Genomic DNA, 22,673 nt, shown 5'->3' with positions numbered 1-22,673 from the left:
GACAGCGTCGCATAATCCGGCTTGGTAGTTGACTTTCCGGGCGTGTTTCTGTAGGAAGTCCTGGCAGGGGGCAGCTAGTGAGATTCAATATCTCCGCTTTTCGCACAGAGCAACTGGTACAGTATCTGAGCTCCAGATGTTCTCTGTTTGGTGCGGACAGCTAACAAGTGAGCTTTTCTAATTTCTTGAATAGTTTATGGGACAGTTTCCAGTCCTTGCCAAGGTAATAGAAAGCCTGCTGCACCTCTTCATTTGACATCAACATATTCAATAGAGCCAATTTTCTCTTTCTTAGGTAAGAACTGACAGAATCACAGCCAGTGTATGGATGTATCCATTGACGAGCAACACCAATAGAAGATCCCAGAGAGGATGCAACTTTGTCAATGTCTATCAGCTGGGTGCGGATGCCTGCTCCACTCTTCTGGTACATTGGTGCTTTGATAGCACTACAAAATGCGAAGTTCAATACAAACACATCTGTGACATTTGAATTGGTCATCAGATCACAACTTCATATCCACCTTCAGCAGCATGAGCAACATGAAGGAGTCGGTCATCATCTTTCTCCTGGGTGCATTCGAGCTCAGGCACTTAACGACATCTGAGAATCGGTAGCATTTCTCTTCACAGGTGACAAAGAGGACTTTTGCAAAGACAACCAAGCTTCTCCAGATACTTTTCGCTTCACCACTCCTGGACCAAAAACTTGATCAGGCTCACCTTGTTACTCTTTTGTGCCAGGAATCTACGCCATGGCTTGATCCTCTGACCAGATGCAATGTTCTGTTTCTATAGTCCTGCATCCCATCCCTGTTGGCCCTTTCATTGTACTTGATAGACAACTTCTGGTATGTGTCAAAGACAGTATCTATTCTGGTGCTCATTGAGATACGATTGGGAGCTTCATCAAATGTCGGCTGCTGACCATCAAACTTAGCTCGCTGGACAAGGGCCATTCCATCGATTATCGTTGCTGATTGAATAGGGAGGGAGTCAGCTAGTGGCGTATTTTTCTTAATGCTTGTGGCCAAAATAGCTTTGTTGGTTTTTCAAAGATTTCCATCAGGTGCAGCCAGTGACCAGGGCAGTGGTTCCAGAGGAAAGCACAGCAAATATTTCATGTTGAGATCTCTTTTCTGTCCCATCACGATCATTCTTCCAAACAACCATTGTTCACCTTTCAGGATAACTGATCTGCCATCAGCACATTCTGTCTGTCTCTTTTTTAGTAATTGATTCAAACGTCTTTAGGGAACTCTTTTTCATAAGATCATGAAACTTCTTTACTGGTGCGTCTGTCCCCAGTCTTTCTGCCCTAAATGTGGTGTAGGTAGTAAGCCTTTTGTGTGTGCATTCTTGAGATCCTCAGCTACCTCCTTTGGTGCAGCAGTTCCTTTTTAAACACTAAGTAAAGGTTGCTCTCAAAGGAATTGATCCAACTATAAAGTGTTTCTTCCACTAAGGAGACTGCCTCTTCGTTTTGGTCTCCCCTCGATTTCTGGAGATCAAGATGATCAATGCCACACTTATTGTGCTGAACAATGTTCCTGAGTCTGATCAGAAAGCCACCCCTGTACGCGGCTGTGAGGTGATACCTGATGACAGCTCCAGGCTTCAGACTGAACCTGGTGGTATCTCCTACTGTTTGGCTCTCCCTGTCCTTGGTTACATCAGTTGTTTGGTCAACAAGTATGCAGGTCAAAGTGATTGCCTTCTTTGAAAGCCTCGTAGATGTCTGGATGACTGGCAGGAGGACTGGTCATTCGAGCATAGTATGCAAGGAGGTATCTTGCGTAATTCAGTCTGTCATACGCAAGCACCAAGGGATTCTCAGTCGGATGGCGTGAATATGCAGATCTCCCTCGCGAGAGGCTCAAAGCAGGCCCAACAAGATGTCCTGGATGATGTCAACACATGTCATCCAGAAGGCGGAAAGCTCTCCGTTGTCATGACGCAAATAGCTCAGAAAGTCATTCCATAAATGAAAGACATTAGTCAGTACGGGCTATTCCAGCAGTAAATCAAACGCATCTTGTCCGACATCATCACTGAAGTTCTCAACAATGTCTTCTAGTTCTTTAACAGCTTCCAGCATTTCAGGATAGTTGTTTATTTACCCAAGGGAGGAAGCACTGTCAAAGCTTTCAGGGCACATCAGTGCACCCTTACACTTCTTTTGTTTGATCTGCCTTCAAATACACCAGTCACAGACCCTTGTGCCAGGATTCCTGATTTAATGTAGAGACCACAAAGACCTGAAAGCGTTTCCCCACAATATGTTGTATATTTTATATACATTCAGATATCAATATTCAAATACATTTTAAAATGCAAATATTTTATTCCATAATCATTGCTTACAGCTGCATGGAACGAAGTGAGATAATCATCATCTCATCTGATTCAGCAAGGACCTTATTTCACAATAGTGTTTGATATTTCTAACAGAAAGACGTATTTTGGCCTTTTTAAGCAAAGTTTGGTTGAATTTGGTAACATCATCATAATTCTATTGATGATCAAACTGCACTTTCCTCAAATTGTACGACCAGCGTTGCGCGTTAAAAAGTAACGTGATAACACATAGAAAGCAGTGTATCCTAAAGTGTTATCATACTTAATTTTAATCTAGGGGTAGGAAGCTTTTGAAAAATATGCATCAGAACTAGTTAGCTCAGGTGGTACTGATGGACCCCCTTGGATCATAGACTATATTAAAACAATATTAGCAAACACAGAGTGATCAATTTGATTTAAATTTACATTAAGTCCAATTTCATTATATAGAATTTTTCTTTGTTCTTTATAAAAGGGACAGACTAGTAGAAAGTGTTTTTCAGACTCGGTTTGATTTAGGTCACACATAAAACATTCTATCCTCGATTTGTTCTCCTTGATATCGTCCCGTTTCGATCCATAAGGGTGGGATTCCACATCTGAACATGCTCATGGTAGACCTTAATGGTTTTGGAAGATTCAATGTAAAGCCCCGGACACACTGTCACGATTTAGAGCTACGAGTTATAACTCGTCAAAAACTCAACGAGTTTACCATGGTTTTTGATAATGGGGACATCAGTTCGACTTCTGCTCGAGTTCTCTTCCACACTGACAAGAGAGTAGGACGATAGTTTCTTTTTAACACGAGTTTTAGGCAACATACATCTGTACGATGTGTGTACGGTACTTTTTTCAGAATCGAAGATTTTTCTACGAGAATGTACCAGCTTAGGTGAGTCTAGTCGACATTAAATTTATTTGCACGAGATGTCGACGAGTTGTGATGAATGCTCTACGAAAAATGTACGCGTGTAGACGACCTATTACAACTTGGCTGTAAATATTGGTAGTCTTTCACTTTTGGATCATTGGTCTGTTGAGTCTTATAGATGCAATGAAAGGTGAAGATAACGAAAAGTGATCAATCTCATAACTCCCACAAGCAATACAAAATAGATAGTTGGGAAAACACGGACCCCTGGACACACCAGAGGTGGGATCAGGTGCCTAGGAGGAGTAAGCATCCCCTGTCATTTCAATGGTCTGTCAGAGAATCAGAAAACTAGAATATTTACAGCAATGGAGGAAGATGCTGCTAAAGGTGATCTTGTGATGTAATAATGTAATGAAGTAAAGAGAAAAACAGATGCTGATACAAAATATGCAAACCCTTTTTATACAATCACCATCGCAAACATTCGTAGCAATGTCGAGGAAATCTCGTACAGAACACGTACAAACGATGAACAGACGTCTTTGAAACTCGTTTAATGTCGGGTGCATGTTGAGCAAAGATCGTATTATTGTCCTTCGAACTCGCAACGCAACTCGAACTTCTTTCTACATGACGAGAAGCGGTGACATATGACGACATGTCACCGACACGCTCACGAGTTTGGGCGACACCAATTCAACATATCTTCGACATTTGTGCGAGACAAAAACTCGCACGACAATTTTAAACCGTCTAAAATTCTCGCCGCTGCTTGCCGAGTACTGGTGACACGAAGAGACATTTATTTGACATGTACAGGTATGTGGTCGAGTCCTACACTACACGTAAAGAGTTGTGGCGATTTATAACTCGCCAATACTCGTGGCACCAACTCGTGACAGTGTGACCGGGGCTTTACGTAGTTTTCTACGTTAGAGCGTGATTCAAAATGATGAAAGTTCGGAGTTTTGGAATCTGGTGTAAGTCATGAAACCAATCGGTTTCCATATTTAAACGTATTTTCTCCTCTGCATGCTGTAAATTACAAAGTGTAGAATTTTGGTAGATATTTTCAAAGTGTAGTGAATCCACGATATTTTTTATTTGAAAATTCCATTTAAATTGATTCTTTTGCATCCGATCCCAGAGAAACACGCGTTTTGTAAGTCGTTCATTTTCCATGTATATTAGATGATTCTAAAGGCGTAACATATTCATTTCGTGACGACAGAATGACATAATCCATCCACATTCTCCTTGGACTACCAACAACGGGGTACAACGATGAACTCCGAGGGAATACTAGTATCTTAACGTCCGGTGAACCATCTCAATACAGTGATGATTCTTGTATCCCCAAACTCCGCTGCTATAATCTAAGACGGACGACACAATAGTTGAATAATTTTTCGAACGTTAAAAATGCAATAGATTTAATTGTATGAATATTCCAAGTGACTAACGAGCCCGGCCTCCAGATTTAGCTAAGCTTTCTGCATTCTTTTAAAATTCACGTTTTTCGTCGAAAATTACTCCTAGATATTTGTATCACGCCTCATAGTGATCAGTCATCCAAAAATTTACTTTGATAAACACCACTCTGATTCCACGCACAGGTATTCTGAAGTTGAAAAAAAATATATGCTAGAGTTCCTCATTGACAATATATTCGTGGTCTTTGGTGATCGGGTCTTCCAACAGTCTGTTGGAATTTCCATGGGCACGAATTGTGCTCCTTTGTTAGCTGATCGGTTTTTGTACTCATATGAAGCAGAATTTATTCAGAAACTTCTACGTGAGAAGAAAAAATCTCTTGCTGTGGCCTTCAATTCGACATTTATATATATCGACGACGTTTTATCTATTAAAGATAATAACTTTCATTCCTATGTCGATTCGATATATCCCTGTGAGCTCAAAATAAAAGACATCACAGAGTCGTCCACTTCTGCTTCATACTTAAATATTTTATTGAAAGTAGATATTAACGGCAAACTAACAACTCAGAATTATGACAAACAGGGTGATTTCAGCTTCTCCCTCGTCAACTTCCCATATTTATGTAGCAATATTCCATTACCACCTGTATATAGTGTTTATATCTCTCAACTGATTCAATGTGCAAGAGCTTGTTCTGCGTATGGTCAGTTTTTAAATCGAGGCAAGCTACTGACAAACAAGTTGATGGTACAGGGATTTCAACAGTCTCGTTTAAAGTCAACATTTCAAGATATGAATATTTTCGAGTTCCATTTTTATTGAAAAAGCAGCTGTTTATGATGTCAAAATGCTAAGTCTTTAATCTATTGTGAAGAATGCTGGTGTGAAGTGATGAAAAGTCATACTTTTTATTCTGTTGATTATGGACAACTCATAGGGCTCACGGCGGGTGTGACCGGTCGACAGGGGATGCTTACTCCTCCTAGGCACCTGGTCCCACATCTGGTATGTCCAGGGGTCCGTGTTTACCCAGCTATGTATTTTGTATTGCTTGTAGGAGTTATGAAATTGATCACTGTTCGTTATCTTCACCTTTCATAATGAAAAAGTTTTGTGATTTAAAATTTACTAAAAGTTCTTTGGAATTTGGAAGAATCCACAATTAATTTACACTACTTATCATTATATATTAGCATATGTTTTGGCACAATACGTCTGAAGTTTAGTTAATATTTTCGTGAGCAGTAAAGATAGGGGCTTGGTAGAACATTTGTAATCAGTCATCCAAAAAATTACGTATTTAAAAAACATTCTTATTTTACGTACAGGTAGCCCGCAATTGAAATTTGAGAGATTTCAAAAATAATAGATAATCATTTGAACCTTGATATTTGATGATGGCGTCACGGATCTGAGATTGAGACTTTTTTTGAATTTGGGAAATTATAAGGGCTTGGTTTTGCAAGAGCCATACAATGAAGAGAATGTCCATACCTCCGACCGTTCGTCCGATTTCCTTCGTCTTGAATAATATTCCTTTCCCTTGACCAAGTCTGGTCAAAGCTTTACCCATATATTGCCCATGAGTAGAGGGTGTGGGTCGAGGGTATGCAGTGCCCTTGATCCACAAAGCATCCCCTGTCGACAGGTCACACTCGCCGTGAGCCCTTTATCTTGATCAGGTAAACGGAGTTATTCGTAGTTAAAATTAGTATCAAGAACGGCCTACCAATCGGTATGAAACACGTCAGATATAGCATTTGACTTAATGATAGGTTGTATTGGCAAACTAGACTGTTATAACGACCATAGAATTTGCAAAATGCTGACTTTAAACGAGACTGTTGAAACCCCTGCACCATCAACTCGTTTGGCAGTAACCTGCCTCAATTTAAAAACTGATCATACATAAATATAGAAAGTTGACGACTGTATGATGTCTTTCATTTCGAGTTAACAGGGGTATATCGAATTCACATCTGAATTAAGACTGTTCCTATACAATCCCAAGTAAAGTTCCAAACACCTATTGTGGCCCCGTCATAGCCCCTGTAATCTTATTTGAACAAACATGAATCATTATAATAAGTAGCGCAAACGGGATTGTCGAACAGTCGAGCTCTACTGGATACGATTATGCATTTTTGGGTCGCTGACGTTTAACAATAACCTCACGTCAAATTCAAATACGGCCTACCATTAGGTCGAGTGCTGTCTGACGTGATTCATACCAATTGTTAGATCGTTCTTTACATACCAATATTTGGCTACAGATTACTCCGTTTACTTAATCAAGATATAGGGCTGACGGTTGGTGTGACCGGTCAACAGAGAATGTTTACTCCTCCTAGGCAAGTGATCCCACCTCTGGTATATCCAGGGGTCCGTGCTTGCTCTATCCTTAATTTTGTATCATTTATAGGATTTGTGAGATTTACCACTGTTAGTTATCTTCACCTTTTCATGCAAGGAACCTTTTGTTCAAGCTTTGACTTTCTGGTCCTGTGATTCGTGAGGAGTAGGATCTTCAAACAACCTAGCATTATCCTCGCTTTTCATAATCATCTTCCCTTGTAAAGACAGATTCATTTTAACAAATATAAAGTCTTCTTAGACGTGGATGCTCTAGTGGATCTTTTGAAGGTGAATTGTAAAACGTTGACACCAGGTATATTCAGACATACATACAGACATTGCTTATACATACAGCCAGGTAACGAACATAGCTTGATAAGAAAAATCTTACTTGCATCTTCATCTTTATCTAATCTGCTTTGTTAATATTTTATATATAATTCAATATCAACATTAATATTTTTAAAAAATAAACTTAAGATATAAAAACCTATATGTAATCAAGATTATCAGCCGAAAAATGTAGATTTAAGGACACTCGATACAAGAAAAAGAAAGAAAGGAAGGGTTGTTTTCGTTTTGTTCTGGTAAGTACAACTATAAAATTCCTAAACAATAAGAAACTTGTAAATTGTCTATGATGTTCAAAATTTGAAATATATCATCCCTACCTACCTATATAACTTTATATGAATTTTTCTCACTTTTTTCATGGGAATAAATTACATTTCATACGTTAAATTGTATTCATTATACTTATAAAAATCGTTACCATTTTTGCAAAATGTTTTTGTAGCACATGTGTCTTATACATTAGAATCGTTCATTATTTGCTGAAAACCAGTAGGGGGCATTCCTAAGGAATGTAGTACGTATCAGTAAAAATAATTATGACTATTACTTGCATTGTTCTGTATGATAATTTAGAATCAGGTTACGACCTCGTTAGTTAATAGAGCTGTACTTTTTGTACATTATATAATGCAATAAGATATGTAATAGTTCAAAACATCAATGTAATTTTCACCCGGTAATTGACATGGATGCGCAGCTGGCAATGAAATGGCTGTCTTGTTTCTATAGTAACACTGCAAATTTTACAAAGCAACAAAGACATGAGAGAATACGATGTCAGAGTGGATACAGAGAGACAACTGAAAGGTCAGGAGACAGTTCGGGACATGTACTCATCCTGTAAGTAATTCAAAGGTTGTACCATTATAGTTAATTACAGAACTTCATTAAACTTGTGCTGTATAAGATAATTCAATAATCAAACGTAGTCAATGTTGATTTTAAGAATCTTGGTAAACTTGATCTCGTCAGTTTATACACTATATAAACTCAGTCATAGTGCAATTTCTCCAAGATTTAGATATTTTAGCTAGCATACAAATCATTTCACGGGAGAAATAAAGCAACATACAAATGTTCTTTAGATATATCATCAGGATGAATTATCAAAATGGTATTAATCAAGCAGTTTCTGAAACTATTTAATATTATAGCTTGCATTCCTAAGAAATATATATTGTTCGGACAAATAATAAACCATAATTCGCTTTGGCATTGTGTTGTACGAATCAAACCCCTAAACGAAAATAAAAAGGATAATGATTGGGGAAAGAGTTTAGGAAGATCCGTATAATAAAGTTAGTGATATGAAAAAAAAAATCCCCATGAAAATTAGTACAACAACAGAAAGGTTGTTATGAATGCAAGCAGTAACTATTTGTGGAAACTGTTTTCAAAATAAAATCTCTTACTGAGGTACCACCTTTACAAAAGACAAATACATTTGAATGTTGAACTTTTTACTGCATATGCTAGAAAGGATAAGGTTGTCCTTTTGAACAATAATCATTATTTTCATTCATTTCATGCATTGATGACAGCATTACATAGCTCCTACCCAAACCTTTGGAACACTTTTCCTGAAAAAAAAATTGCATTGCATCAGATAGCTAGAGATGTAATATATATTCTTCTTGTTAGGTGAGATGATTAGTTAAATTAGCAACTGCTTTATGCTTGTTACTTAATCTTTCATTAGTTGATTTTATATTTCCACATTGATGGTAAGTAGCTGCCATACTTCCACTATTAAAAAAGACACCCCCAGTATTGTCAAATTGGTGATCCGCCTCATATTTAAGCTAAGCTGGGAAATATGGAACTTATCATTTTCAAACATACATGTATATGCAATTATATTTATCGAACAATCCTTTTCGCAAATATGAAGCAGGGCTTATGTTTGGCCATTATATTAGTATTATCATCAAATAAAACTTCTCCATCTAGGTTCTACAAGGCTCAGTTTTGGAACCATTATTGTTTTATATTTGTAAATGAAACTATATTACTTGTAGATATGTTGATGTCCATTGTATAATTAATCCTCATGTCAATGCCAAAATTTAAATCTTAATCACCTTCATGTATAGAGCTAAACTAAATTAGATTTTAATCCTTCAAAAACCATTTAGTAATTGTTTATCCCAATGCAAGTTTTCAACAGCGAATCTAAGTTTTTAGCAGTGTCATGTGAAATTCGTTTCTTTATATAAACTCCTTGTGATCATTTCTCCCAATGATCTTAGCTAGCATTTGTATGTAGGAAGTATTATTATGATTTAAATCTAATACAACATAAAGCCTGATGACAAAATAAAATGTTTAGAGTTAGTTCAGAGTAACATTATAGACAGTGCAAAACTTAATTAAAACTACTTGATGTATAAAGGCGCCAGCTATGAATTATTCATTTTTGTATATAAACTCCAGACAGTCAATATCCTAGTTTTACTTTGCGGGATACCACATTTAATAATTTATTATCTTCTAAATACATTCTGAGTTTATACATTTCTTTGTATATTCATTTTTTACCACTTCATTTTTAACTAACATAGCCCATCATACCGTGACACCTCCCAAATAAAAAACAAGATACTACACCAAAACACACGTAAATTTTGCTTTCGTATTTAAAAATTATTTATCAATAAATATTTTGGCACAACCAGACTGATACGTTAAGACGTGAATTAGCTATTTCAAATGTATATGCAATTATCATGCTGTCATACATGTTATGTAATACTATGTACATGTATATTTATAGAAAAGTCCGGAATGGGGTGTTCACTATCTATTAAAACTGACAAATGTCCTTCACCTTTTGACCCTGATGTCTATTTGATTCGTCAACCAGCGCCACCCGTTGAGACAAAAGTACCTCTGGAAATTAGAAACAAGATTTCCAGCACCAAAAACCCCTGCATCAAACGATCTCCTCAGCGGAAGTGGATTAGGAGTGTGTCTGTAATGGACACAAGATGTTCCCTTACAACACGTGACAAATACCAGATTATCAAGTCATGGAAGGCCATTGCGAGAGATCTGCACGCTACAGGAATCACTATGTTTCTTCGGTAACAAAAGATCTTTCTATAGCTTTATCAATTAAAGAACATTCAAGTAAGCAAAAACATAATTTTGAACTGCGTAACCAATGAAAGTTCAATTAAGTAAAATAGATAGGGTTAACCACGTGGTTATCCCCCTATGATAGCTGTGGGTTCTGTTGTATGAGAGACAAAATGACGTATACACGGTCACGCAGTTAAAGAAAGAGTTATGGGGTGACGATTGGGAGAATGATAGGACCTAATAAGGTAATAATGATGTTGTCTATAGTTACCCACTTACTGTGAATTTACAGTAAGTGTGAACGACTCAGATTCTCAAGTTCATTCGAGGTCTCGGATAGTTGATTTCAAAACAAATCTGTCAATGATGACACATCAAGGAAAGAACAATCACTGCGATTGGACCAATATTTAAAGGGGCGGGATTAAAAATAGTTTTAGATGGGCAGACTTGTCTTTACACTAGCGTGTCATTATATAATCTTTTAGCACGATGGAAGAAACTCTGTGAAAGGGGAAAACCAATACCAACTAAAACAATGACGTTGATTTTAAAATTACATGCCGAGGGTTTATTTTATGGTAAAATCAGTAAGAAATTAGGCGTCTCTAAGGCCACGTTATAAAATTGTCAAACATGGGAACTCTTGCACCGAAAATGTCGCCAACGAAGCTCACACCGGATGTACTTTTGTTTATCGAGTATGAAATCAAAAAGAAATCAAATAGTGAAACTTACACTTGTTAGGCACGAGATAATATAATGCAAAATACTTGGGAACGCCTACCTATAATTTAACCTACCAATCAAAAGCACTCTTTAAAATCACTCGGGGACTTTCCAAATGAACTATCTGGAGCACGTCATGTACTTGCCGATATGTCTCGTTCACACTTACTGTAAATCCACAGTAATTGTTTATTGTACTTAGAATGGATAAGATGTTTGTTAACATTACTTTGTAATGACTAATGTTGTTCATGTGTCACTCTCAAGTTTGTCACTTTGAATTATTTTAGTTAAAAGATTTGAAGTGTGTTCGAATAATAATGTTGATTATTGTATTGCAATTACATAAACTAGTAGTCATGTTGCAATTAGTATTTGACAAAATGATAATCTTGCGAAAAGTATTTGATATAATAATAATGCTGCAATTAGTATTGATATAATGGTATTTTTGTCACTCCTATTACCTATATTTGATTAGTACTTTTAAGAAAATTTATTATTCAATAGTGTTTTCAGTGAGATAATATTTTTTCTAGGTTCTATAAAAGCAGAGGACATTCCTTGTAAGTTGATTTGTGGCTGAATTCAGTGATCTATGGCCTCCCATGTACAGACAGACTGCTGGATGCATGCAATGAATTTGCTAAAAATATCCACACCTGCAGATTGTACATTCACATACCTGATGACAATGAATGAGATCCCGTAGCAGCGCATGACCACACACCTGCAGATTTTACATTCACATACCTGATGACAATGAATGAGATCCCGTAGCAGCGCATGACCACACACCTGCAGATTTTACATTCACATACCTGATGACAATGAATGAGATCCCGTAGCAGCGCATGACCACACACCTGCAGATTTTACATTCACATACCTGATGACAATGAATGAGATCCCGTAGCAGCGCATGACCACACACCTGCAGATTTTACATTCACATACCTGATGACAATGATTGAGATCCCGTAGCAGCGCATGACCAAACATTTCCCAGAAATATTGATAAGATTGCAAAAGTTGTGAGATAGTTACCAGAAAATTTGAAAATTGTGAAACCTGTTTATAAATACATTTCATTGAATGTTGATTGTTGTTTATAAATATTAGATAATAAGATGTCAGACAAATAAATGTTTTTCACATTTTCAGTAATACATAGGGCTGAAAATTGAAAAAAATCGATACAATTTTGTTGTTGATATAGATATTTACTATTTTTAAACAAAAGTGGGTAGAAATTTAAAACGTGTAATTGTATTTGACAAGATAGATAAAAAAAAATCACCAGAATTAACCATAACCAACCGATACATGCTGCAAAACTACATGAGTATTAAACATTAATCATTCAACAAATCATTTAACCCGAAACAACGAGCTAAATACCATTCGTAATGACGTTTGTGAATAGCTTGCAATCATTGGTATAAGTATCAGCAATGGATTTAGGATCTATGTTCACCTAAGCGTGACGGTGTATTTCATATTCATTTCTATGTTTGCAATTCAAATACAAAAATGATATATGTTGATTCAACCCCAGTAATACATACCCATTTATTTTAACGAATGCAAATAACTATTAATACAGCCTAAAATAGCCTCTCCTTGTTGCAACTCTTCCTTTATATTTTTTGGAGTTGAACTTAGTTCACTTAACCTAAGCATCACGCAGTGCGCACATATGATTCTTATATATTGCATTGGGATTAATGTGGCCTCTTCACATCCTCGTTTTATTTGAAATAATGTATGTCCCAGAAAACGTTCTCCAAACAATATGATCCTATACATGTATTTAAAAGTTAAATTTTCAAAGAAAGAGAGCTATTTTGAATTATGAGCACTATATAAACAGATATGTTCGTTTTACAAAATGATAGGAAAATATGAAAGGCGAAGATAATGAACAGTGATCAATATCATAACTCCTAGAAGCAATACAAAATAGAGAGGTGGGCAAGCAGGGACCCCTGGATATATCAAAGGTGGTATCAGGTGCCTAGGAGGACTAAGTATCCCCTGTCGACAGGTCACACCCGCCGTGAGCCCTATATCTTGATCAGGTAAACGGAGTTATCCGTAGTCAAAATCAGTGTGCCAAGAACGGTCTAACAATCGGTATGAAACACATCATACAGGATTTGACCCAATGATAGATTGTATTGGCAAACTAGATCGTTATAGCGACCATATAATTTGCGGAATGCTGATTTTAAACGAGACTGTTGAAACCCCTGCATCATCATCTTGTTTGTCAGTAGCCTGCTTCGATTTTAAAACTGACCATACGCAGAACAAGCTCTGGCGTATCGAATCAATTGAAAGATGTAAACACCATATGCAGGTGATAAAGGTATAGGGTACACGGTGGGTGTGACCTGTCTACAGGGGATGCTTTGTGTTAACGCACTTTGAAATTTTTTTCAAAATGCGTTAAATTTGGCACACTGATTTTGACTACGGATAATTCCGTTTACTTGATCAGGATATGGGGCTCACGGCGGGTGTTACTGGTCGACAGGGGATATTTAATCCTCTTAGGCACCTGATTCCACCTCTGATGTGTCCAGGGGTCCGTGTTAGCCCAACTACCTATTTTGTATTGCTTATGGGAGTTGTGAGATTGATCACTGTTCGTTATTCACCTTTCCTCTCACCAGTGTAAACTACGCAAATTTAGTGAAAATAAATCAATATAAACAGTAAAAAAAATGACTTCAGCATTTTTTCTTTGGATGTTTGAAAAAGTATAGGATTTCATTCTGTGTTTGGATTAATTATTTTAGCAAATACATTATGGAGTCTCTTGGCAGCCTCTATACTGTCAAGGTCTTAACAATGGCAATACAACGATCTTGTGCATTATATATGTCTCTGTATTTCAGTAGCCAATTCTGAATTATTTGTCTACCACTAGTGGCATCACAATATGTATCAGAAATGTAAGAAACAGGTTCACATTTCATGCAACCGATCATCACTTTCAATGAGTTTTCATTCCCATAATTTGAAAAAGTTACCAAAGCAGCATTCGCATTGTGTATTGTATTTCTAGATATGCCTGCTTCATCGAGAATTACTCTTGTTCTGTTGAAAGGAGGGGGGGGGGTGTCTTTCTGGCATGTATGCGTCAGTCGTGGATCTTGAGGGTCAAAAATTCAGTTCGTTTAGTTGGAAGTATTTAGAATTGATATAACTATCTCAATGTTGTTGGAAACATTGATTCACTAACTTTGAGTGTGATATCATTCTTTGCTTGTCTCTTTTTCATCAAAGCTGAACACATTTCAGTAAGAGGAAGGAAGTTGTGGTCTTAATCAGACTGTACTCAGGTAAAGACTGCAATTAAAGCTGAGTTCAGATGATGCAGGCCCAACACCGTCGTGCATATCATATGATTTTGACATCGGATAACTCCGTTTTACCTCATCAGGATATGGGGCTCACGGCGGGTGTGACCGGTCGACAGGGGATGCTTACTCCTCCTAGGCATCTGATCCCACCTCTGGTGTGTCCAAGGGGTCCGTGTTAGCCCAACTATCTATTTTGTATTGCTTGTAGGAGTTATGAGATTGATCACTGTTTGTTATCTTCACCTTTCATGAAAGATCAGAAAATGATCGCAGCTTTCAACACCAGCACAATACCTCACCATTGTATTTTTATACAAATTTTCAATACAAGTGTTTGATTGGATCATTTTGAATTTAACAAACTTATCACACTGCATGCCTTCACAGATTGTTTTCTCATGTCCGGTCTATTGTGTTTCATTCTGATATATTGAAAATATACTGGGAATCGTGTTAGAATAACAATACGTGCAATATATGTACGAAACGCGAGTATATCGTAACATGAATGACATATACATGTATGTATAATGTGGCACAAAACGTGGTCGAATGCAGCTTGCAAACGGTTCCTATATTTACCTCTTCGTGTTTGCCATCTCAATTTAAGAGGGGAAAATATGTCTCTACATCAATTAAGTCTTGGTATAATCATGAGCTACTAGTGCTTAAACTGTGTTGTCAAAGTACACAATCGCCTTTTTGGGGAAGATAACTGCGCATGGCGAAACCTCATGTTATTGTCTTGCATACAGTTAGTATGGATAATCCCGATGTTAGAATGTATGCAAACCTCAGGATTATGAAGACTATCATACAGTGATATCTGGAAATGTCCTTTTTCTTAGAAATATTTGTGGTCACCTTATTTGTACGACATCATGCTCTTTTCGAAAGATAATGTTTTCTCTTATTTTGGTGTACAACATTACAGAATATAAATACTACTATTTTTTCATCTCAGAATGTTTGAAGAGAATGTTGACTTAAGAAAATTCTTCAAGTTTGGAGACTACAAAGAATCTTCAGACCTTCTACAGAACAAGATCTTCCTTAACCACGTGACTTTAGTGATGCACACATTTGATGAAGCCATCTGTTCTATGGGTGATACCGATTACGTCATGGAGATGTTACGAGGGATAGGGAAGTCCCACAGGCGCCTCCCTGAGTTTAATTTTATGATCTTCAGCGTACGTGATTAAACATGTTTTTCATATGAAAATAAATATTTAACTCAAATGAATGAAGTCGAAATTTTTTGGAAAGAAAATATAAACATCCTAAGTTAAAAAAAAAAAATGGAAGCTTGGTTTCTCACTTTTACTAAGAAGTCTTTGAATAGGTCTTTCATGGTTTAATATAGTCAAGTCCACATGAAAATATCATTTACATTAGTATTGATCCTCGCTTGGAGGAATTTATAATTCTCGCTTTTAATCTTAATTTGTATCCTTTCAGAGAATAGAGGAACCATTTTTAATCGCTGTAAAGGAAACACTAGGAGACAGATATTCAGTAAATATGGACAATATTTATCGCAAAACAGTGAAGTTCATTATTCGCGAGCTCTCACAGGGATTCAACGACACGCCAAAAGCTATGGAATAACGCCTTAACCATTGTTGTGCAATACAGACAGTGCCATCTTTCTATTTCTAGTCTTAATTTTGTAAGATTTGATTTCTCATATAAACTAGTGTATGAGGAAAGGGGTCTTATGAAATAAACACAAATCTATATTGATACTGAGAGAGAATATTCTGCAGAATGAAATGACAATCAAACAGTTGAACATATCTTATTTCCGTCTTTGAAATAATGAAGTTTGAAAGAGATGACAAACATGAATGTAGGGTCGGAAATGAGGGTCGGATTGATTACAAACGCGTTGTCATTGGAGGGAAATTGAATTCATTTTCAATGTAAAGCATGTGAATGTAATTCTTACAATAAATTCCATCTCGATATTATGATTTTTTCACTGTGATTATAAACTTAATATAGATCTGTTACAGGTCAGATCTAACCCGAAGACAAGCAGAAATCAATCACAAAAAATTCAAACTTCAAGAGTTTATCTATAATTATTTACAGAAAAATGTATAATTCAAAATAACTAGCTTATAGTAGGCCTAATCAAAGTTCACAAAACGGTGTCAATGCTTGTTTACCGACAAGCTGAATTCACACACGAGAATAAGTTTCCACAAATCAGCCGTTAGTTCCAATTCAGTCCCTAGATGTAAAATGTAGTGTGGTTATTATCACAAAATTTACAGACTATTTATGACACTGTTCGTTATCTTCAACGTTCATACTACAATAAACTTCCACAGAACTCCTTTTCTAAAAAGTGTATAATGGAGATAAACATGTATTTGATATATCCCTGTGAGCTCGAAATAAAGGACACCACAGAGTCGTCCACTTCTGCTTCATACTTAGATATTTTATTGAAAGTAGACATTAACGGCAAACTGACAACTCGACTGTATGACAAACGGGATGATTTCAGCTTCTCCATCGTCAACTTCCCACATTTATGTAGCAATATTCCATTATCACCTGCATATGGTGTTTATATATCTTAACTAATTCGATATGCAAGAGCTTGTTCTGGGTATAGTCGGTTTTTAAATCGAGGTAAGCTACTGACAAACAAGTTGATGGTACAGGGATTTCAACAGTCTCGATTGAAGTGAGCATTTCGCAAATTCTATGGTCGTTATAACGATCTAGTTCGTCAATACGACCTCGCATTGGGTCAAATGCTGTCTGACGTGTTTCATACCGATTGTTAAGCCGTTCTTGGCACACTGATTTTGACTGCGGATAACTCCGTTTACCTGATCAGGATATGGGGCTCACGGCGGGTGTGACCGGTCAACAGGGGATGGTTACTCCTCCTAGGCACCTGATCCCACCTCTGGTGTGTCCAGGGGTCCGTGTTTGCCCAACTATCTATTTTGTATTGCTTGTAGGAGTTATGAGATTGATCACTGTTCGTTATCTTCACGTTGCATTTAACCATCGAGTTTGTATCTCTGCTGGTGGACAGTCTGTCCCCGAGGATACTTGTCGCTCGATATATGTTCCTTCATGAATATACACATTAACGAAACAATACTGGCTGACACGTCGCCCAGTATAAGAAGGTGTCACTCTGTGGAGTCTATAAGGGACACAGGCTCCTACAGATCGGTTGGTGTCCCTCGGATTATCCTTCGAGATATCAAAGATTTGTCGTATGTACAATCGTCAGATTGTCAGCTTTGGTACAGAAACCAAAATTCTTATACCCAAATTAAAGACTGTTATGTTCCTTTAAGAGATATATTTGATAATTCCTTTTCAGACCTCATGTGTTCAACCTCAAAATGTTCTGCAAAAAATTGCAAAACTTGTGATATACTGAGCACAAAAAATTCATTTAGTAGTAATTTAACTGGACGTAGTTTCTGTACCAACACGTTTGATAATCTGACTTGTAAATCTTCTAACGTTGTCTACGCCATTGAGTGTAACCTGTGTGGCTTAATTTATGTGGGAGAAACCAAGGGTTCACTTAATAAAAGAATATCGGGGCACAGATTTCAAATTAATAATAGTGGTAACCAACTTCTTTACAAGCATTTTAATGCACCGGACCACTCCATCTTGTCCATGAGGGTAAGGATTTTAGAAAAAATGTACCATCACACAATCCTACATTAAGCACCCCTTTTCGTAGACAACGAGAAGATCACTGGATCAGGACCCTAGGCACTGCATTTCCATATGGATGCAATGATAATGTATATGATGTGGGAAATTTGACTAGTCCACAAGGAAATAACGTTAATGTGATGGGTCTCTTTCCCAATACCCAAAGACGAAAACGCAGTCACGGACATCGTTCATATAAAAGACCAAGTATAAATGATGTCACGTTTGATTCACTTTTGCCTCACGTCAACAGACAATTGGGTCCACATCATATTCGTACAAAACTTGACTCTATTCCATTGAGGGTTTTACACACGTTATTTGAAGAAGCCGTGGCTAGTCTATACTTGGATTTTTCAACACCTGAATATAGACTGAACTCTATGATTATGGATGTTACCTACCACAGGCTCTATAAACCAGCACGGACCATGGATGATATTCCTTCCAAATCATGCCGTCAGTTCCTTAAGCTCAAATTTACAAAGAAAGGAATAGATGCCGTCAACATAAGCAACATTCTTCGTCATAAAAGGGTTCAGTCGTGTATTCCAACTTATTGCAAGTTCAAGTCTACACCCTGTATTTCCTACAGCTATACTTCTACTATTGCATCCAAACTTTTTAATTATAAACAAACTTTGCAGTGCTTAGATATAGACCATCTTATACGTAATCCACCAACATGTTCTTGTTCTTCATCTTCTTTCAACTATAGTCCAGCTGGACATGTCATTACTGGTGATGTTGATATAGTTGAAAATGAGGACCTCAAATCACTTATTCTTAAAGGTCCTAAATACAGAGAGCCTCGGTCTTTTAATTGGCGACAGAACTTTATCTCTATTATGAGTTCTGTCGAAGATTATGGCAGACGATGGGCTAAATATGAAAAGAACTTGATACATTGTCAGAATGGGTTAAAAGCATAAGAGGGATATTAAAATCCCGCATTAGACACATGAAAACAAAAGTACGTACCATCTATCCTTCTGTGTTTAGTAAACCAGAAGTGATAAAAGAATTAGATAGGTTACATGAGGAATATGTTTTGGTTCCAGCTGACAAAGCTAGTAACAATATTGTCTTTGTTTGTAAGGCTCATTATTACAACTGTATTTTAAACGAACTTGGCATTAATTCCACTTTTGGTGATCATACTTATACTCCGACTGCTCTTTCAAAAGACGAAATCTTCAAAACCATGCTTCAGTTTTAGACACATTTAATATTCCAGTCAATGGGTCGAATGAATATGAGTTACCGTACCTATACTGGATTCCTAAACTACATAAAAACCCTTACAAACAAAGATACATTGCTGGATCCAGTAAGTGCTCTACCAAGCCCCTATCTTTGCTCCTCACGAAAATGTTAACAGCTGTGAAGGAGAAACTTCAAACTTACTGTGCGACTACATATGCCAGAAGTGGTGTTAATTAAATGTGGATTCTTAAAAATTCTAAAGGACTTTTAGTAAACTAAAATCACAGAATTTTTCCCAAATCAATAGCATTAAAACCTATGACTTTTCAACACTATACACGACCATTCCTCACGATAAATTAAAGACTAGACTTTTTGACATCATAGACAGTTACTTCTTCAACAAAAACGGAAAACGGAAATACTCATATCTAGTGATCAGTCATTCAAAAACTTACTTTGTTAGACACCACTCTGATTCCACGCACAAGTACTCTGAAGTTGAAATAAAAAATATGCTAGAGTTCCTCATTGACAATATCTTCGTGGTCTTTGGTGATCAGGTCTTCCAACAGTCTGTTGGAATTCCCATGGGCACGAATTGTGCTCCTTTGTTAGCTGACCTGTTTTTATATTCATATGAAGCAGAATTTATTCAAAAACTTCTACGTGAGAAGACAAAATCTCTCGTTGTGACCTTCAATTCGACTTTTAGATATATCGATGACGTTTTGTCTATTAACAATGATAGCTTTCATTCATATGTCGATTTGATATATCCCTGTGAGCTCGAAATAAAGGACACCACAGAGTCGTCCACTTCTGCTTCATACTTAGATATTTTATTGAAAGTAGACATTAACGGCAAACTGACTCAACTGTATGACAAACGGGATGATTTCAGCTTCTCCATCGTCAACTTCCCACATTTATGTAGCAATATTCCATTATCACCTGCATATGGTGTTTATATATCTTAACTGATTCGATATGCAAGAGCTTGTTCTGGGTATATTGAAGTTAGCATTTCGCAAATTCTATGGTCGTTATAACGATCTAGTTCATCAATACGACCTCGCATTGGGTCAAATGCTGTCTGACGTGTTTGATACCGATTGTTAAGCCGTTCTTGGCACACTGATTTGACTGCGGATAACTCCGTTTACCTGATCAGGATATGGGGCTCACGGCGGGTGTGACCGGTCAACAGGGGGTGCTTACTCCTCCTAGGCACCTGATCCCACCTCTGGTGTGTCCAGGGGTCCGTGTTTGCCCAACTATCTATTTTGTATTGCTTGTAGGAGTTATGAGATTGATCACTGTTCGTTATCTTCACCTTGCATGTATTACATCATCTTTCTATTAGACTCTAACTTACAAACATCGCTCTAAAAATATATCATATACCTAGTAGTGTATCAGCCCTGATACACCTATCTTGACTAGGGTGAGACAGCTGCAAGTAGGTAGGGCTGTCTCGTCCTAAGGGCCGATATATCTCTGTCTCGTCCCGTTGTCAAGGGGCTGTCTCGCCCTCAAATTTCCAATGGTTATTTCTTCTTTAATCTTTTGAAATCTAACATAACTACATGAAAAAATGATGTTAGACACATTTTGTTTTCAAATATAATACTTTCTTCCACGACAAAATTTAATTTAAGCATAAAAATTAAATAAAAACGTTTTCAAAAACAGCGCTAAATTGTAGCGAGTTATCTGTGCAAAGGGGGGTAACCCAAGTAACAATTGTTTATTTAGAAGAATAACACGTTTAACTGAATTTAAAAACAATCAACGTTCTAGGCGACAGAAAACAGTAGGAGGATTATGGAGGGTGATACTGAAGCATTTTCAGAAATCCCTGGTCCTTATGGAGAAAAAATGTTAATTTACGGCAATTTTGATGTAGAAAACTGCTTTATTTAAACGATTTCTGAAATCTAAAATCCCGGATCCCGAGGACTTGGCAATAAAACGAGAAAAGCAGAACATTATCTTCCGACGTATTTCAACGACTTATAGATGCTAAACAGATGGGAAACGGTAAAAAACAAACAAACTTACTTCAGTATAAGGTAACATTCCCTAAGCAAAGAAATAGCAGCATCAGATCTGTAAACATCCCCGTTCATACGATGACGTCACGTAAACAAAGTTCAACAACTCTTACAAATTATATGAAATAATGAAAACGGGCGAGTTCCGAAAAAATAAAAAAAATAATTCACTTATTTCCAATTTTAGTATTAATTAGCAAGCCCCTAGGAGCTGCTTAATAGTATATACATGTACATGAACAACACAGCGATAGATATGACGAGTTTCTCAGCCAAGCAGTTCAGTACATGTATATTGAAACGTCCAGATTCTAGACCACATGACGGGGGATGTCCGTAATTAATCATCCAATTATCGTGACCAGCAATGAAATAAAGCTACAAAACCCAGACTTTAGCATGTTTCACAATGCCTATAGTACTGGAAACATAACCATTAAAGTAAACTCACTGAAGGAATGAAATAGTCAAATATCGTTGTACAGTATACCATGCATTTATGTTTGGGTCAATACCACCCCCACCCCCCATTTTAAAAAAATGCTTATCAACTTGTGTTTTAAGTATATGATATAAACAATATCACACTCATGTTGATCTCGGACCTGGGATTGCCCCTCGAGTGATCTAGGCCCTCACCCTACGGGCTCTGGCCGAGATCAACTCTCGGGGCCAATCCCAGGTCCGAGATCAACATTAGAGTGTGATATTCTATATAGAGCGTCTAGAATCTTGTCTGTGTCAGTGGTGCAAATAAAGTACAATGTATTACACAACAGATCCATAATATCAATTTGATTATATATACCCCCACCCTCGAAATTTCGCTTAACAAGTATAGTATATAATTATAGTTAATCCATGGACCTTTGTGAAAATTCATTCAGCAGAATAATTAATGCTAGCAAACAAAACGTCCCTGATGAAAATTTCTTTCACCTTCGTGACAGCCTGCAGGCATTGGAGGTTGAATAGCCTGCCGTTCGCTCGGTGCCGGATTGGAATTCCATCTTCACAGTCTTGGAAGGCATCATTCAGCATGGCCGAGAACATCATGCTGAAAAGGGTTGGAGCTACCACACAGACGGTTTCATGCCGTTTGTCATTAGGAACTGAAGGCTTCTGACTCGTCTCCGTCATCCAATATCTTCACCA

At 37.1% G+C, this 22,673-nt stretch overlaps 1 protein-coding gene across 2 annotated transcripts; it reads left to right on the top strand.

Moving 5' to 3' along the window:
• The first annotated feature begins 8,115 nt into the window (after nucleotides 1-8,115).
• LOC125649869 (neuroglobin-like) lies at nucleotides 8,116-16,517 on the top strand. Of its 2 annotated transcripts, XM_056166823.1 has the most exons (5): nucleotides 8,116-8,206; nucleotides 10,140-10,449; nucleotides 11,716-11,742; nucleotides 15,512-15,740; nucleotides 16,009-16,517. In XM_056166823.1, the coding sequence occupies exons 2-5, from the start codon at nucleotides 10,151-10,153 to the stop codon at nucleotides 16,156-16,158; spliced, it is 705 nt and encodes a 234-aa protein (XP_056022798.1). In that variant the 5' UTR covers nucleotides 8,116-8,206; nucleotides 10,140-10,150; the 3' UTR covers nucleotides 16,159-16,517. The 2 variants fall into 2 exon arrangements, with proteins under 2 accessions (XP_056022798.1, XP_048733660.1); XM_048877703.2 differs by lacking the exon at nucleotides 11,716-11,742.
• Nucleotides 16,518-22,673: the final 6,156 nt, after the last annotated feature.

The sequence above is a fragment of the Ostrea edulis genome, chromosome 5, assembly GCF_947568905.1.
Source record: "Ostrea edulis chromosome 5, xbOstEdul1.1, whole genome shotgun sequence".
Taxonomy (NCBI): Eukaryota; Metazoa; Mollusca; class Bivalvia; order Ostreida; family Ostreidae; genus Ostrea; species Ostrea edulis.
This window is presented reverse-complemented; position numbering and strand designations above follow the sequence as displayed.

Coding starts and splice junctions, on each gene's coding strand:
- LOC125649869 (XM_056166823.1), top strand. CDS start 10,151: ATGGGGTGTTCACTATCTATTAAAACTGACAAATGTCCTTCACCTTTT. Junction 10,450..11,715: donor GGAATCACTATGTTTCTTCG/GTAACAAAAGAT, acceptor TATTTTTTCTAG/GTTCTATAAAAGCAGAGGAC. Junction 15,741..16,008: donor TTAATTTTATGATCTTCAGC/GTACGTGATTAA, acceptor GTATCCTTTCAG/AGAATAGAGGAACCATTTTT.